The sequence below is a fragment of the Vigna unguiculata genome, chromosome 1, assembly GCF_004118075.2.
Source record: "Vigna unguiculata cultivar IT97K-499-35 chromosome 1, ASM411807v1, whole genome shotgun sequence".
Lineage (NCBI taxonomy): Eukaryota > Viridiplantae > Streptophyta > Magnoliopsida > Fabales > Fabaceae > Vigna > Vigna unguiculata.
Window position 1 is genome coordinate 38,802,099 of NC_040279.1, and position 18,125 is coordinate 38,820,223.

The 18,125-nt window shown below is 33.0% G+C and overlaps 3 protein-coding genes across 5 annotated transcripts; all 3 read right to left on the bottom strand.

Moving 5' to 3' along the window:
* Window positions 1–733: 733 nt before the first annotated feature.
* On the bottom strand, window positions 734–1,332 carry LOC114188866. Its single transcript, XM_028077845.1, has one exon. It carries the CDS (start codon window positions 1,323–1,325, stop codon window positions 822–824), a length of 504 nt encoding a protein of 167 aa, XP_027933646.1. The 5' UTR covers window positions 1,326–1,332; the 3' UTR covers window positions 734–821.
* Window positions 1,333–2,035: 703 nt separating this feature from the next.
* LOC114169976 (kinesin light chain 3) lies at window positions 2,036–12,456 on the bottom strand. Of its 2 annotated transcripts, none has more exons than XM_028055448.1 (18): window positions 12,236–12,456; window positions 11,506–11,604; window positions 10,444–10,631; window positions 10,255–10,359; window positions 9,687–9,787; window positions 8,746–8,824; window positions 8,064–8,075; window positions 7,845–7,910; window positions 6,812–6,880; window positions 6,643–6,699; window positions 5,512–5,589; window positions 4,581–4,678; window positions 4,464–4,509; window positions 4,202–4,329; window positions 3,498–3,606; window positions 3,364–3,426; window positions 3,190–3,252; window positions 2,036–2,447 (listed from the first exon to the last, which is right to left on the bottom strand). In XM_028055448.1, exons 1-18 carry the CDS (start codon window positions 12,336–12,338, stop codon window positions 2,346–2,348), a joined length of 1,566 nt encoding a protein of 521 aa, XP_027911249.1. In that variant the 5' UTR covers window positions 12,339–12,456; the 3' UTR covers window positions 2,036–2,345. The 2 variants fall into 2 exon arrangements, with proteins under 2 accessions (XP_027911249.1, XP_027911330.1); XM_028055529.1 differs by having other exon boundaries at window positions 11,510–11,604; window positions 12,236–12,453.
* Window positions 12,457–13,731: 1,275 nt separating this feature from the next.
* On the bottom strand, window positions 13,732–17,392 carry LOC114185122 (glutamine synthetase nodule isozyme). 2 transcript variants are annotated; one of them, XM_028072657.1, is made up of 12 exons: window positions 17,095–17,390; window positions 16,334–16,373; window positions 16,137–16,240; window positions 15,987–16,035; window positions 15,637–15,743; window positions 15,462–15,549; window positions 15,122–15,250; window positions 14,927–15,001; window positions 14,802–14,855; window positions 14,672–14,709; window positions 14,424–14,583; window positions 13,732–14,223 (listed from the first exon to the last, which is right to left on the bottom strand). In XM_028072657.1, the coding sequence occupies exons 1-12, from the start codon at window positions 17,166–17,168 to the stop codon at window positions 14,071–14,073; spliced, it is 1,071 nt and encodes a 356-aa protein (XP_027928458.1). In that variant the 5' UTR covers window positions 17,169–17,390; the 3' UTR covers window positions 13,732–14,070. The 2 variants fall into 2 exon arrangements, with proteins under 2 accessions (XP_027928458.1, XP_027928465.1); XM_028072664.1 differs by lacking the exon at window positions 14,424–14,583 and having other exon boundaries at window positions 13,732–14,163; window positions 17,095–17,392.
* Window positions 17,393–18,125: the final 733 nt, after the last annotated feature.

Consider the following 18,125-nt stretch of genomic DNA (forward strand, 5'->3'; position numbering starts at 1 on the left):
GTTACACTGACTCGTGATTCTTATCAATGATTCTATAAATTAAATCCTTTCAAATTATTTTCTCTTCTATGAAGATTTTGATTTTCCAAATGTTCCACAAAAACATACGTAACAATTAACACAAGTTAATTCTTGAAAGAAAAATACATTATTTGGATTTGAGTTATTTTTAAGTGAAACTTCAAACGTAACTAAGCTTTGCAAAATTTATTTGCAAGATGAGTGTAAATTTGTCATATTTTTAGTTAACATGAAATTTCTAACATAATTCTCACATCGAGACATATATATATCTCGTGTAATTAAACATTAATTATGGTTTAATGACGATGACATGATATACCCAACAATAGATAATTTAATTATAATAGACTTTGGATGAATATAATACTATGTTAAGAAATAAACTTTAAACTAACTTAATCCTATAAAATTATCTTGTAAGATGAAGTTTATATGTATATATATTCTAATTTAATTATATCTTTAAACAACGTGAAATCTCCGACAACTCATGTTATTGTTCTAAATATCACCGAATTTAACAATGACTAATCTTTATTAAGAAAATTGGTTGACCACTGAGTTTAATTTTGGAAAAGTTAACAATTTTAAACACAATCTCTCTTTTTAATCATGTATTTTACCATAATACTTAAGCACGACACTTTATTTGTAGAAACTTTGTCTACAAACAACATATATATGCTTAGTTTAAATTTCTTATGTTGGTCAACAAATTTATTCTACAGAAACATGGATTACATGCAATTTAGATAGATATAAATCACCAAAACCTAGTAATGGAAAACAGATAATGATCATAAAGCATGATTGGCCTTTGGCAGACACATAGCTAGATTAACCGTAGGTACACATTTGACTGATAAAGCAGTGCCACCTACCATATTAGCCCTTTTATTCATCCTCTGCTTATTCTTCATCCTTCTGTTACCATTATCCTTACGATCACTGTTATCTGCATTGCTGCAGCCATTGCCAATGTTGTTCTGGCCAGACTCTTTAATAAGCCCATCCAATTGCTTTGAAATTCGTTGAACTTCATATGAGTCAAGAAGAGGCTTAATGGGGCGAATTGATGGTGTTTCCTTAGCCATTCTCATAGCTTCTAACTTGTAACGTGAAGGCCTTGCTACAGTTTGAGATCTTTTGACATCAAACTCATTCTTGGCCTTTGCTTTAGACCCTGAACCATGTAGGTACCATGCCCATGCAGCAGCTTTCACAATGGCCAATTCATCTTTGGTTTCTTGAGGCTTCTTTCTCTCAACGAGAGAGTTCAGAGAGAAGAGCTTGAAGGACATGATCACATGAGACTACTTCTTTTTGAAAAATGTGAATGTGTTTGGAAAATTTATGTTCCGCCATGCAATGCAATGTGTTGTGGTTGAGAACTTCACGTGTCAGGAATGGTGTGTGTAACTTTTTTTTTGAAGTGTTCACAAATCACAATGATGTTGTCAGAATTTTAATAACATCATTTAATGAAATATGGGTTTTCGGACCTACCAGAAGTTTAAATATGTGGTCGTTTGGCTCCGGTAAGAAACTGGTGTGGCCTATAGCAATGTATTTTTCTGACTTGTCTACACCAATAGAGTTTTATTCTTCAACCCTTTTTAGAGGCTTTTAGGTTCAGTCAGAAACCAACCACTTCAAGATGTGTGGTGTGTATATGCCCTACTAAAAGTTCACAATCAGCACTTCCTTTATGTTCTCATCATGATTTTTCTTTTGGGAATTGTAAACTGCATCCTTCTCAATCTTACTGTCTGTTAGTTTAATTTTTTTTTATATATAATCTCATCGTAAGAATGTGTTGCAACTTCAAAATTTTCAAATGATTTTTACTTAAAAATCAATTGGATGCTTAGTTTGATACGTTCTTTGAAGGTATGATTACTATACATTACTAGATTTTCTCTCGGAAGTGTCATGTTTGGAACTAGAGAACAAGAATATACAAGGGTAAATGCTTTTCAGTGAAAAAATTATGGCTTCGTCGAGAGAAATGTTAGCACTGCAACTTTCCCAGAACGGAAAAATATTATTTCTGGAATCAAATGGGGGTGGATGGGGGTCTAGTATATTGAAGTGATATAAAAGAAAATACTATAACTGAGCATAGAACAGTTCAATATAAAGGTAGTGTAATTAACAACAGTATTTCTATGCTCAGTAACATTGTTTCCCTTTTTACTTATTTCCTTTATCAACAAAAAAATTGCCTATGTATTGAAGTAAACACATAAACATAATAATAAAAAATAAATAAAAGAAACGGGGAACAAAAAATCCTGTCATGGTGTTTCATTGCTTGGCTTCTAATGAAGTTTGTGTCCAAACAAATTTTGAGCTCGCTTTAAACATGAAAGATACTCGTTCTTTATTTCAGGGGTATCAGCAATTGACTTCTCAGATACAAACTGCAAAGCAAGAATGAAGATGGAACAGATTTCAAAATCCCATATGAAAGAAATGCATGGAAGATGTTCACACCCTTCATGTAATGATTTGCTAATGAAACATCATTTGTATGGTCTCAAATGCATGTAAGGAGATGAAAATTTTGTCTCCTTAATGCTACATGAAATTCATAAAGCAACAGATTTGTAAAGATGTCAAAAAAAAAACATCGACAGTCAAAATATTAGGGACCATGGGTGGTTTATTGATCCAAATCATTCATTTTATTGGTTTAAGAGATTAATATTCTGTAATATAAAATGAACGGCTTTGATCTATGGACCACCCATGACTCCTAATATCATGGACCATTGTAGAAGCCACTGTCAAGCACAATGTCCAGTAATAATTCTCCCAATATGTGTGCACTCTCATCAAATATTTCATCACCAGAATTTCTATGAGGAATTACTAGAATAGCAAGAATTTATTAATCGAACTTCATTTCATATTTGATTACTCTGATGAGATGAGCCAATGACATAACTTTCAATTTTTTTAGCAGACATGGAACCATCAATCAACAAAATCTTATATAAATGCTCTCCTCAGAAAGGAAAAAAATCAACTTCTTTTTTACCTGAAATAACGTTATACTACTCAGTAATGTTCCAAAATAGTACATTAATTATATATGACGATTAATTAACTTGAAAAATTAGATTATACATCCCCCAAAAAATATCAGACAAAAACGTTTACCTCTTTGTAAGCAGAAATGCATTGAAGAAGTGCATCCCGAGCCTCGAGGTTAATGTTCCCTTCCTGCTTAGCAAAACATCAACACTTAACCAAGTAGAAATATTGTATTTGCAATTTTCTCATTTCTTTGGGAAAAGAACCTAGTTGTAATGCCATCAAGGCTTGTAATCTAACCTGAATCTTCTGCAATTCTTGCTTTTCTAACTCTACTGACGACAATGTATTGAGTGATTGCAACTGAAAAAGTTACATTTATATTTTAATAAACAAATCATTCTTAATCACAAAAATAATCCCATAAAACTAACCAATATGGCCAGTGCAGCTTGGCCTTCCTTTCTAGAATATCCGGGCTCACTGTTTCTCTTTAACTTGTCCTTTTGTTTTGATACCTTCCGTAAACATTCACGTGCAATTCTGAGATGGAACAAGAAATGGCATATCATAAATGTCCTTCATTCTATAGACTAGACAAATTCTTGAAATTTCAGGAGATGGCTGTAATTGCTGGGCAAACCAGGCAAATGCCTTCACCTTAAACCAAATATTATCCTTCAAAATATGATAGTTCAAATTATATTAATGTTTACAATTAAAAGTTATATAAGACCAGTCTAATTCTTCAACAAGAAATTACTGGTGTAATGCAATAATGTTGGGAGGAAATTAAAACGCACAAGTTTTCTTCAGCAAATATAATTCAATAAGGTCCATAAGGTTACCCCACAATATAATCAGTTGTTGAATGCTCATTCGATAAAATAAATCTATTTCAGAACTAATTAATTAAATATTATCCTTTCCTTAAGTGAACCAACCCAACCTAAATGTTGTATGAATAAAAATATTAAATCCACCTGTCAAAAAGGCATGGACACAGAAAAAAAAACTGCACTGTAAAAAGAAAGAACAATTGTGACTAGAAAAAGAAACAAAGCATATGATAACTTGCTTGAGTTTCGATATTCAAAAGTAGTTGAGAAAGAGATAGGCATCTCAAACTAATACCAACCTTATGGAATTATGCAAATGATTCTTCGCCATGTCAAGCTCAGCTTCAGCTTTAGAAACATCCAACTTTTTATGTTGACTGCAGTCAAGCATTACCACTCTTGCTAGATGAAGTAGGTTTGCACCAATCTGACCATGGATAAAGAAAGAAAACGTCATGATTTTTCTTCAAATAAGAAAACACCAGCTTTGCAATCAATTTTAGGGAATTGAAATCTAAACATAATTGGAACTGCCAAAATTACTGTCAAAGAAAAACATACCTGAATATGATCACTGGGAAGCAACTCCTTCCTGACATCAAGACATCTGAAAGGAAAAAAGTTGAGGATTTCATTTGTATAAAATTAAAATTAATTTCCCAGATTTAAGATTACAACCTTTCAAGAAGATCTTTTGAATCTTTTGTATTGCCAGATGCTAGCAGGGTCAAAGCCAGAGATTCAGCTGCAATAACTGTAGCCAAGGAATTCCATCCCTATATTACACCAAATGCATCGTGATTTTGACAATGACGACATATTTTTGTGACAACAATTCATGCAACATTTTCTAATTTCATTGAGTATGATCCACAAATAATTCTAAATGAAAACAGAAAGTGGCAAATGGAAAAAGATTACAAATCCCTACCAAGGAACATCATAAAATATCAATCTGACATCAGTGCCACTTATGCTACTTTCTTTCCACAATTGTTAAATAATAATAATAGTTTTATGAATAATCAGATCATGATTGTTTTGCAAGAAATGAAACTCCTAACTAGTTTAAAAAAAGGAGTCTATTTATGAAGTAGCACCCACTGTTATTTGATCAAATAAATTAAATATGCTAATAATAAAATGTCAATCTAAATAGAATAACTTGAATCTTTGACTATTATTCAGCAAGAATAGAAATAGCATTCTATCACAACTGAACTCTTAATCAGAAAATAATAGCGTGCAACCACCCTATCTATGGGCCTGCTCAATACAGTGACAGTAAGAAACAGGAAAAGAAACCAACTAGTCAAGTCAAGGCCATCCTTGTATCCCTAACAATGGCATGACATAAAAGTGGCAGAGAAAGTACCAAATAAGCCGCAACCACCAATTCATTCAGATGAAAAACTCAGCCAGTTTAGAGAAATTGTATTTGAGTAGTGAGGATTATTTTATTTCATCAAGCAGAAGTTTGTTTTACTTAAACAATTTCCTAAAAAAATTATCCCCATACTCAGTACTTTACATATTTTTTTAAATATACATGCATCATCATGAACAGGAAACTTGATATAGAGCAAACAAAAGAAGTTCACAAAATAACCTTTGACAATTCAAGAATATGCAGGATCTTTCTCTGAATCATCTCAGCTTCAGCAACTTGATGTGACTTCATATATATCTAAAAGAATACAGCAATAAGTAGATATAATTAAGAAAGATAATATGGGAATTAATAAACAGAAACAGATCCACTTTGAGGTGAACAACGCACAAACTCATTTTGGCTTTATATGCTGGAACTCATAATTATGTTTCGAAGAAGACCAAACTCCTTACAAATTGGTAAAAAAACCCTACAGAGAGCCCAGAACCAGCTCTTCTCAAATTTAAAGGTTGTTTGGTGAAGAAACAAGAATAGTTTTTATCTATTATCTAGTTGTGTCTGAGAGCAAGTATGTAAACAATATTTTACCCTTCAAGTCAACTTGGATTGTGTGAAATAGGTTTTAGGTGTCCTTTCTCCACTTATAGATAGAACACTAACTGAACAGAATCACTAAAAGAGATAAAATGCTTAAAACATAATAGTATCTGCTGTCTCCCCGAGTGCAGACTCCTAAATAGATTAGTTCTCAGTCTTAAAAGACAAACACGTGATGTATCATTCTATTTACACAACTACACATTTTAATAATATGTAACAGCATCATAAAAAAAATTTGCAAACAGCTCCTAACTTTCTGCCCTTTACTGTCCCACAACATTTGCTGTTGAACATATTCTAATAATACAAAACTGCTGACGGCTATTATTATTATTATAAATTCCGATAATAATTATTGTTCCAACTTTCTGCCAATAACTATTATAACTGGCCTTAAATTGATTCCCATGGTATAGCACAAGTTTATATTAACATTACTGTACTGTGTGATTCTACCCCCTAAGCAATTGCAAAATATTCAAGATAAATATTACATTTCATCCTTGCCAACATATATAAATATACAGTGTAAAGGTTTTTCATATTGTTATGTATGATAGGATTGTTGACTTCTGTAATAATTACCTTAAAAGTTATATAGGGTGATTTCTAATTGGTTGACACCCAAAACAATCTTTACACTGGCAATGCATGAAATATATATATATATATATATATATGCTTTTTTGGAAGGGATATTATATTTTATCAAAGATTATTTGCGAGGAAAAAGGCTTAAAAGGCCACCTGTGAGAGGTAACGTAGTCTTCTAATGCATACAGATGACTCCCCTTCACCACCTTCCTACATTCATAAAATAGTTAGATTAAGCACAACTGATAATAATAATAATAATAACAACTACGAACTACCACTGTGGGGAAAAATTTAAGTTATATAACGATGTTCCACATACCTCCAGCATTCTTATAGAGTCCTTAATAAGGACCTCAGCATCCCTTTCTTTTCCTTGAAGATACAAAACCTGAACACAATTACAGTAGAATAAGATCCTCCGTTGAGAAAAAATTCCAACTTCCAGTAAGCGTCAAAAAGAGAAAAATAAGTTCACAACGAAGCAATTGCATTCCAAACCCCCCTATTAAGCATTAGACCTAAAAGAAGCAAGAAAACTATTATATGCCGGAGAAATTACATAGACTATCCTTTTAAATCTCAGATTTTTTTCATATACTACAATGTTGTGGAGCATTGGCACAGACTGATCATGTATATCTAAAACAAACTTATTTCACTGCTCCTTCATGCATCACCTTAATTCACAATTCTTTTTTTTTCTTGTAAAAGAAGTTTATTAAGAATAGAAAGTAGAAATACCCTTTTTTATTCAAAATAAAGAAGAAAAAAAAACTAGAAATACATGTAAAACCTATGGCATAAAATTTCTCGCATAGCTTTACAAAAGAGCAGGTAATGAGAATATCTATGACAAATCAGTATCCTGTTTCTACCCACATTCTAAAACAAATAAACCACTTTCAATCCACATTTTCACTCATTTTTGGGGTTAAACTTTTGTGGTAGCATGTCTAAGTTTTGTGAAAATAGTAGTGAAAGACTCCATCTATAAAAAGCTGTTTCTATCTTCAACTCAATTTTTTCAATCTAGTGGAGATAAAAATGCCACTGTTTCATAAAATTTTATGTTTCTAAGATGTAGTAAAGGAAATGGTGGAAACAAATTTTGTTTTCATTTTCCTTTCCAAATTATTAAAAATAGTAAACAGAAAAAGAAGGTGGAAATTTGGAAATTGATAGTGAAGAAGCATGTCAACTGAATTAACCAAAACACTACCTTTTTTTTATTTATTTTGATCTGAAGATCAATATTCCAGAATCTAAATTTCTTGTTTCTAAAGACAGTGCTAGACTACTTTAACAGAACAAACAAAAACAAAAAGTAGTAGTGCAAAAGGACAAATAATTACCACTCCTAGATGAAACATTGTATCTGAACATTCTGAATGGCCATACCCCAGAACACGCCTTTTTATCTGAATCAATAGACATTATCACATGCTATAATCAAGACAACATACAGCCTCAATCAACAAACACAGAAAGGATGTCAAGATATAAAAAATGAAATACATGGTGATATACAGAGGAAAGTAACAGCCTCTCCCTGAGAATACTAGATTCCATACCTTCAAAGCGCGCTGTTAAAAAAAAAGGCAGAAAAGGTGGTCACTAGAATTGAAAGAACATAAAGCAGTAGGACTAACTACAATATCAAACTGTGTTAGTGTCACAAACAGATTAAGTGCATGGAAAAAGGGAATAACAAAAAATGTACAAACAAAATTACCAACATTACATAACATTCAGAAGATTTCCAACTGCTTAAAAAGTTGAGTGTTTTGGTTTCTATAGGTTCATTTAAAATTCATTGGGGACCTTCTCTTGTAGAACTCTGTACTTATTAAGGGCTTTTATCCAACTTTTGCCTTCATTATTGTCTTGATTAAGAGACTCTCTTTACCCACGACTAGGAGTTAAGAGAAAGAAGTGTTCAGGTGGGGGACTTTGTTGTAGACCCAAGAAATAGTAAGTCATACTTGTCAATTTGTAGAAAAAAATTACATGGTTGATAATAGCAGCGATGTTTTTCTCAATTAAGTATTGCCTCACAACACCATATTAGAGTGTCCTAGAAAATAGGGTAATTTGTGGGGTTTAGTTCCTGTAGTTCAAAGTACAAGACATTATTGAGAGTAGGGTAAAATTGATGGATATTAATTAGAAGAGTTGAATAAAGTGATACTTATCCAATAATGGGAGAGAAAAAACACAACACTAAGATCAAGATTGTTGAGTTCAACTAATTACCTCGTAGTTAACACGAGCTTCCTCCAATTTCTTCTGTCCAAGGTAGAACTGCCCAAGGTTGTGAGCAGCAACTCCAACCCTACATGATCAAATATTCAACATTAGAGACAAGAATGGATATGTGGAAATCAATATGGATATCCATATCCACGTCCATACACACACACACATATATATATAGCTTAAAGGCATTTCTTACCCTATAATTTACCTCCTTTTTTGGTTTTGGTCCCTACTTTAGACGAGAATATAAATTATGGGTTTATTCCACAATTACAATACCATATTTATGCACAATTTTAAGAGAATTGATCACAGATTTAGGGATTAGAAACAATCTATCAAGGAAAATGGTGGAAAGAAGTACGATTTCCCTAATATTCCTTAATTATACCATATATATAAACATACACTCTCAAGCAATAGCATACATATCATTAGCATCCAACTTGTCACATATGTACATTATTCTTCCACCCCCACCCGTCCTTGATTTGTAGAGCAGATCAAGGAGTCTTAACCTCTCTATGTTTCATCCTTCCACGGAAAACTGGATTACAAGATATTCAAAGTTGACTGCCTATATTATATATCGAGTAGGAACTAGGAAATTTGAAGGCTTGTTCCACAAATCTTGAAGCAACGATTTTCATTTATTTGGTACAATGGGCTTAAGTTGAAACTTTCTAGTATTTTCTTATCTACATCTGTTCCTCCTTTTCAGAATATTATGTTCCCAAGACCCATTTCCAGGCTAGCTCTAGATCATCAATTAAGTCCCTTAATAAGCATTAAACCTGATTGACGTAAGATCTATATAATATCACAATTCCCATTCATTTATTTTATAAAATTTCTGATTCCTAGTAATGATACTCAGCTTCATACAATTGAAAGTAGATGAAGCATTATTTATGATGGGAACAGTTATTGCACCCTACCGTACATCATCAGGACCAAAAGATTCCTCTAATATATTGATGGCTTCCAAATACAATGGCTCTGCTTTGTCAAATGCCTTTTTAACCCTGTAGAATTCTGCCTGAAAGAATAATAATCAAAATGAGGCATATTATCAGAGTCATTTTATTTCTCAACTAGCCTAAACAACACACGTAAGTATTCTTATTTATAATGATGAAGAGATACAGTAATAAGGAAGAAAATCAATAATTAATAATGATAAATATTTGCTATGATATTTCCCTATTTGATGTAATCAAGTCATATAATATTTCCCTGTTTAATATAATCAAATCATATCTTTCATCAAATGTTCTAATGATTATTTTGATAAAGATTATCGTGTTTGATATGCATTTAGCTTGGAAAGCCTTATTGCCTCATAAATAATGTGACGCTTGATCTCTCTCATTTTAGATTTTTCAAGTAGTACGTAATCTTGCCCTGTCCTAGTTGAACTCATACCTTTTGTCCCTCCTATAAAACTCCTTTATCAAAAATATAATCAATTAAGAAAGTGACGATGTCAATTGCAAGTAAAATGACCAGATTATTGCATGCAGAAGCAACATGCGGATCTTGCTCGCCAAAACCTTCTTTAGCTTCTTGTATAGCAGAAAGGAAGAGTTTTTCAGCTTCATCTAGTTTTCCCTGGCAAATAATAGATAGTCAACAACAATCTTTTTCCACTACACAGGCTGTATAAAAGAACTTCGTAACAAAGAAACATCCTGCCTGCTGAAAAAATTCTCTCGCTTTATCAGTAAAGACTCTCCATTTTGCTGTATGTATGTTTGATACGACAGAACCATCCTCAATCTTTCTCAAGCCCATTAAGTCATCTCCCAGGTCATTGTTAGAAGATGCTTCAGTTGTCGCATTTTCTGCAAATGTGGCGTTGGCACTAATTCCTAAAGTTATTGCTGCACAAAAATCATATTACTCAACTTAAATTATGTGGGACAATTGGCACAGGACATTTCACATTAACTTCATTCCAACATAATATCATAAGCTTAATGTACAATTTGATTTCGAAAATAAAAGGAAACAAACTATTTAAATTTGTATTTTTCCTTTAATATTTTGTTTTTGTATCCAAGTATTCAATTCATCTTAAATCTTAAATCAACTTAATTTTATCTCATCATCCAATCCAATAGACAGGTCAATCAAAATTACATTCTTAAGTTTCCCAAGAGCGTATTTAATATATAGGGAATGTGCTAAGTGAGAGTGTACTCAAACATAAAAAATCACACTCCATACTTTAACATCTTAGTTTCTTTTACACAGTATTGTCAAACAAAGGATTTCAGTCCCTACAATCCTTACTATCTCAATTAAATTTAATGCTAACATAGAAGTGGGTGCAAGATTTATCCTTGCTTCAAGCTTGAAGTCTTTAATGAGGAGTGTCTTAGAGATGAAACCTATAATTTTGAGTGACCAGTTTTCCCCAACAATATAGAAAAGGAAGCTGAATAAGATTTTTGCGGCATTGTTCTATATAAGCATATGAAATAGCAGCCAGTGAAAGCGAAAAAATTGATAGGCAAAGAATAAATTGATTGAGGGATTAACATTTTAAAAGATAGTGAACTTTCCCCTTGATCCAAAGGATTCAACTTTACTCTCTGCCTGTCACTAGGAAGAACTTTCTCCGTAAAAATTAGCAGCAAAAGATTGGAATACAACATGAAATAATTATAACAGAATTACAGAGATAGCATCGTTACAATTTTAAAATTATGAAATGACAAAACATGAGTAGCCTCTAGTTAAGAAAAAACATACCTACATGTCCAGATATAACAATCCATAAACAGGGATCCCTAAGGTTTATCCTCCAACCATGTCCACCAGTTTGGTACCAACGGGGAAGTTTGAGCTTAACTGGAGTAACAGAAAAACAATAAGTAAGAATAGAAAAATGTCGTCTTCCTTGCAGGATAATAAAACCGTTCTCCGTGCACAACTAATAACAATGATCGACCTCGGTCCTATGCAGCACAGTCAACAATGAGAGATGAAAAAAACCTTAGTATATAAAATTTAAATGACAAAGAGGAAAAATAGTTCCTTTCCTCAAAATTAGGAAGTGGGTGCAAGGGTTTTAGTGAAAATCTGAAGTAATATTATCTATTCTATTTTCAATTCCAATAAACACCAAACTCAAAATGGGCACCAAGGAAATTAACGTCTCTCTAAAGAATAGCTGAAACTAGAAAAGATGCAGGGCACCAAAGTTGGCATTTGGATTTGCCACAAACTTGCCCTGGAAATTAACATCATTATGCTATAACAGTGCATACTTCATTTGCCACTCGTTTACACAAAAACCCTCCATCTAAAATCTAAAAAAAAAGAGACATGATCACAATCACCATAAGAGTTGAATACACGTGTGAAAAACAAGCAAACCCAAAAGAGACTTTTGATGAGAAAATGTAAGGGGTGTCATCAAATTGCAGTGAAAGTGATGTCAAGAGAGTTAAGACGAAAGAGTAGGCATGGTTTTGCGTACCGGAAAGTGCATCTGTGGTGGTTACCGTGGAGGCAGGGAAGGCATGAGAAGCAGGAAAGCGAAGTTTTTTCAGCAAATTTGCTGCAGCCACACGCAAGAGCATCTTTTCTAGAGAAGATTTACAACAGATTTGTTGATGTGCTGCAGCAGAGTTCGAAAAGTTGGAGTTTGGGTTTATGCTTTCAAACTTTTCTCAGGGGATGTCATTTTATGTTTTCATTTTTTTTTTTAGCTGATTATATATATTTACTTTTATCATTGTGAATTCATTTGTTGATTATTTTAACATTGTTTGTAATTTTATTTCATTTTTCATGCGAATCAAAATCAATCACTATTTTCTTAATTACAAACAAAGACGAGGGAACACTAAAATGGGCCTCAAGCGTAAAATGAAATGGGCCTCAAGCGTAAATAAAATGGGCCTCAGGCCTAAAACAATATTTTTATAATCATTTCTTTTTGTACCCCATAGCTTTCATGTGCATCCCATTTTACTTGAGACCAATTTAACTCCATTCGATCCACGAGTTGGTCTCACCCATAGAACTTTTATTGCTATTTTGGTTCTAATCTTTTTTTGTTTATGTGAATTTATGGTCTTTTGAGCCTTTTTAACTCTAACCCATGTGAACCAAAGTCTAACCCTTTATTTAAAGACAGGTCTAAAATTGAGAATGATAAAAATCCATATAAAAGTTTTCAAGTTATTAGCTTAAGAATAGAGGTTTACTATTTAAAGATTTTAAGTTATACATTTTATTCATAATAATTTATACATTTAATCATATTTATTGTTTTTATAAACTTTAAAACTATAATTTTAGTGTATTACTACTAACTAACCTAAACGTAACAGAATAGTTTGTTACAAATAATCATATATATATTAGTTTAAATAGTTAAAATTATGAAAATTTTAAATTAGATCATGAACTACTATAATTCAAAAATAGTTTTAAAAAATTAACAATATAAAAAATATTTATGCTCTTAATATACTAATCAAACTTCAATACACAAGGCCGAATGATTCCTTATTCCCCTTTATATAATTGATTCATGAAGTATTCTGTTTGGCATATCTTATTTCCAAAAGATTGTTCTTGGAATCTTAAATGTTTAACTTTTATCATTTATATGTCAAAACTAAGATTTTAAAATTTGACATTTTTATTTAAATTCATTTTACATAAAATAGAACTCATCAATTAATATTTGGTTTTCAAACGGCCAAAAACAATCATTTACTATTATCCTAGGCCATAAATTTCAAACTTTCCTTTACCTTTTAAATTTATTTATATTTCTTTACCCCTGTAACTATTCATTTTTACCTCTATAAATACAACTTATTTTATTTTTTCAATAAATTACCTGCCATAAATAATAAGAATTTTCTTTTACAAACTTTTCAATAAACTAATATCGTTAAAACATCCACCAAGAATACGGCTTGAAGAGAATTAAAAAAAAAAAAAAAAAACAAAACAACGGGAATGTAATTTTATGTAATCTCATAACTGCAACTTTCAGCTCACAAATAACATTATATACGATGAGAATACACTTTCATATATTATATGATTATTTATGATATTATTATAACAATCGGAAAACATGGGAAAGAAATGGAAAGCAATGAAGAAGCCTTGGTAGTTAGTTGTAGCAACAAGCAAGGCCCCAAGCAAGCGAACCACAACAATTACCAGAAATCCAAATCCTAAAAAGAGGTGAGAAATAAAGGACCAAATCCTAATTAGAAAAAGCACCACTGTTCCTTTCTTTTTTTTGATCCCAATCCAAAGGAAGAGACAAAGTGCAGGTGTTGTTGCTCATGGCTTCCACAGAATGGTTGTCTCTGCAATCATGGAAGTAACAACATACGGGTCCATGTTAGAAGCCGGCCTTCTGTCCTCAAAGTATCCCTTCCCTGCTTTCTCTGTGTCCCTCCCAACTCTCACAGAAGCTCCACGGTTTGCAACTCCCTGAACCAACCAACAATCATCACACCACAAATTTCTTATAAAAATTATTATGATTAAAAAGAAAAAAACTTCTAGAAGGGGTCCCTAGTGTCGTTTTCTTGTTCAGAGGGTCCATAATGCTTGTTCCCACATAGAAAAGTGTGTCGAAGGAAAGCTAGTAGAACCAAAAGAGTATAGTATGGTGTTTTTTTGTTGCGTACCCATAAGAAGGTGTTGATGTCTGCAGTTTCGTGTCGTCCTGTCAAACGGCGTTCATTGCCTTCTCCATAAGCAGCGATATGCTCCTTGTGCCTCTTCCCCAATTTTTCAATTGCTGATTTTATTACTTCATACCCACCATCTTCTCTCATCGTCTTCGTGCTGCAAAAATATTATCATCGTCACTACTGTTACTGTTCCTTATTGATTCGATGGACTCGAAGCTATATTTGCTGTTAACAAATGTTACCTGTAGTTGGTGTGAGCCCCAGCACCATTCCAATCACCCTGGTTTTTTAATAACACAAAAGACATTAGATGTAAAAACTTTTACTTTGATTAAAATCAACATACAGTTTCTTCAGGGGAAAAATGTTAACCTTGATTGGCTTAGGGTCAAAGGAAAGAACCACACCAGCAACCTCAGTGATCCTCTGCAAGAAAGAAAGTTAGTTCATGGATAAGGTAGGTAAAGTAACACCAGAAGTAGTCACGTGCCACCTACCTCCAAGATGTAACGAGCTACCCACAACTCGTCACCAGCTGAGATCCCAACTGCAGGTCCAACTTGGAATTCCCACTGCATAATATACAAGAAATCAAAATAGATTATACAAAGCAAACACAAGCTGAAAATGTCAAGGGTTAATCAATGATGTGTACGAAAAATAGTGCATAATTTATACCAATTTCAACTTACCTGACCAGGCATCACCTCTCCATTAATTCCACTGATGTTGATGCCAGCATAAAGACAGGCTTTGTAATGTGCGTCAACAATGTCACGCCCAAAAGCCTTTTCAGCACCAACACCACAATAGTATGGTCCCTGTCAAACATGTTAAACAAATCAAACAGTAATGTTATTCCCCAGATTAAATATAACAAGTGTGTAAACAATAACAGAGACAACAGTATACTTCCAAGGAAAAAACATCCAACAACATTAAACAACTCGGGTTAAGGACGCGTTTTGACTGTGTTAAGTGTGAAATGGATAATACAATGAGTTGTGTGTGTGTGTGTAATTGAGTACTCGCCTGAGGTCCAGGGAAACCGCCAACAGGCCACCCAAGTGGCCAGCTGATATCCTTCTGCAACAAGGTGTATTCCTGTTCAATACCGTACCTAAGAAAAAACCATGTAACAACAAATAGTCAGAAAATGAAAACTAGAAATGGTTACTAGAAACAACAATGGAAAAACAACATATACCAAGGTTCTTCAGCAACAACATCAGCATGGCTGAATATCTTGGCAGCATTGTGCCTCTTGTTAGTGGGAATGGGTTCACCAGCTGGAGTGTACGCATCACACATAACCTGGAGTGAAAATACAGAGTAAAACAGAGGACTACACCATAGTCCATATATAAAGATTTTTTTATACTGCTACCGATTATAAGTTATGCACAGTAAAATTGTTGATTTTTGGTTATTAACTACTTTAAAAATCATGTAAAAAGTAATTTCTACAGAGTGTTTGTTGTGAAAACCTCCCCCTTCACAGTATCAAAATTAAACTTACTACAAAAAAACAAGTTGTATGGGTAAAGAGAAACTCACCAAGATATGGTTACCCCTTCTGAATGGATCCTTGAAAATAGCTTGTGGGCTGTATGGAATCCAACCCAAATAAGTAAAGAATAGAATTTCAAGAAAATTGCGTATTGGTTAAGAAAAAAGTGGTTAGCTAAGAGGATTAAAGAACCATACTATATAATCACTTCACTGTCTTCTCCAGAGGCTTGACCTGTGCTGGAGCCATCATAGTTCCACTTAGGCAGCTCTGAAGGGTCGCTAACTGGTCCTGGGAGAGTCTGTGTACCAGATCCATTTTACACTTGCGTTAGAAAACAGAAAATAATACAAATACAATTTTTTTTTTCAGCTTGCTACATATAGTGAATTACCCTTGCTTTGCTCCTTAGATCCAGTCCTGATCCACCGATCCTACCAAAACAAAAATAAAACGTTACAATTCATCAAGAGGAAAATTTCCATAAAAGCAAGTTTCAAACCAAACAATAAAGGGAAGAAAAAAACACTTCCTTTTTTCAAATTAATTACAAACAAAAGAGCAAGCTCATCTTTGAAGCAATCAAAAACTGAGTAAAGTCAAACAGCAGCATAGCCACTAAAATACAGAGTAAAGTAAACATCTCGGATTCGGAACACGACCCCCACCCCTACAAAATAACCAAAACTACTCCAAAAAAATATATATATATTGAACAGGGGGCCGAAACATCGAGAGAGAATACGATATATCACACAAACAAAATATGTGAAACATGACAAGAACACCAGCAAGAGGGAAAGGGGGAAAAGGGAAATCAGGGGTAAAAGTAATCTCCTTGCAATATTTAAGTTCATGAGATTTCATGAATTCAGGTCAAAAGTTTCCAGGGTCGTTTTTAAAGGGGATGGCACAAAATCATGTATTGTAGAGTAGAACAGAGTTGATCATGTCATACGAGACTAGTCCATTCAGCTGGACCCAATTCTCAACGTTGATCATACAAAGGATCTGTAATAATAAGTCCCTGACAACGTAGAAGCATGCAGGTAACAACAACCTCTTCACATGTTCTCATGGTGTTCTTGTTCGTACGTACAGAAAAAACCACAAAAAAAAAAAATGAGAGATATAGAGAGAGGGAGAGAGACTAACCATATGTACTCTGCAATGACCTTCTCGGTGGTGTCGGAGAGGTTAAGGTTGATGAGATCTGATAGCAGCGACATGGTAAAAGTGAAGAGACGAAGAAACAAGGAAAGACCCTTCTTCACAGCACAAAAAAGATCTCTCTTTTTCTCCTTTCTATGAATCCTGAGATTCAACACGTACGTGAGCAGAAGAGTAGGGTGTGTGGGATTTTATAGTGGGTTGTTCTTGCTCCCTACAACATTGTACTTCCTCAGATTCAATACGTAATTCACTTCACATGTGGATTTCTTTTTAATTCATTTCTACCCTAAACCTTCACTCCTTTAATGCTTATTTCTTTTAGATTCATGAAAATATATTTTTATTTGGTAAAAAAAAAAACAATTTTCAAATGACATAATCAAGATACTCATTAAAATTATAGATTTTGAACCTGTAACCGTACATATTTTACGATGAACGATGTGGGAAAATTTAATGCTTCGTTTTTTTATTAAAAATATAATATTAAATGACAATTATAACCATGATCATATTAGGTGGAATTATTAAACTATTGTTAAATACGATAATAAATTGTCCAAATGGCATGGCCGTTTCAAAAGTGTGTTTGGCAGAAGAATCTAATCGGTGGGGTTCACCAATGTTCACCGGCTAACTGCTGTTCTGGTTTTTGGGTTATTTATTTAATTAATTATGTGTGATGCCAATAAGTACTAAAAAGTTTTCTTAGTACTTTTAAGGTCTCTTCTAATACAAATCGTATTTTTTCATTCATACTGTCTAATCTGAAATTTTATATATATAATGAAACTGATGAAAAATACCTTGAAAAAAGGGAAAATTTGTTTAAAATATCTATTATATAGAGTCATTGTATATAATATTATTTATATTTGAAAAAATGTAGGGTTTTACTCTTTGCAAAAATTAAACTGAGTTATATTTTTTGTTTTCAGTGAAATACTAGTTATTCCGTTTCTAATTCCTCTAAATAAATTATGTCTATATTTTTCCATCGATAAACAATACAT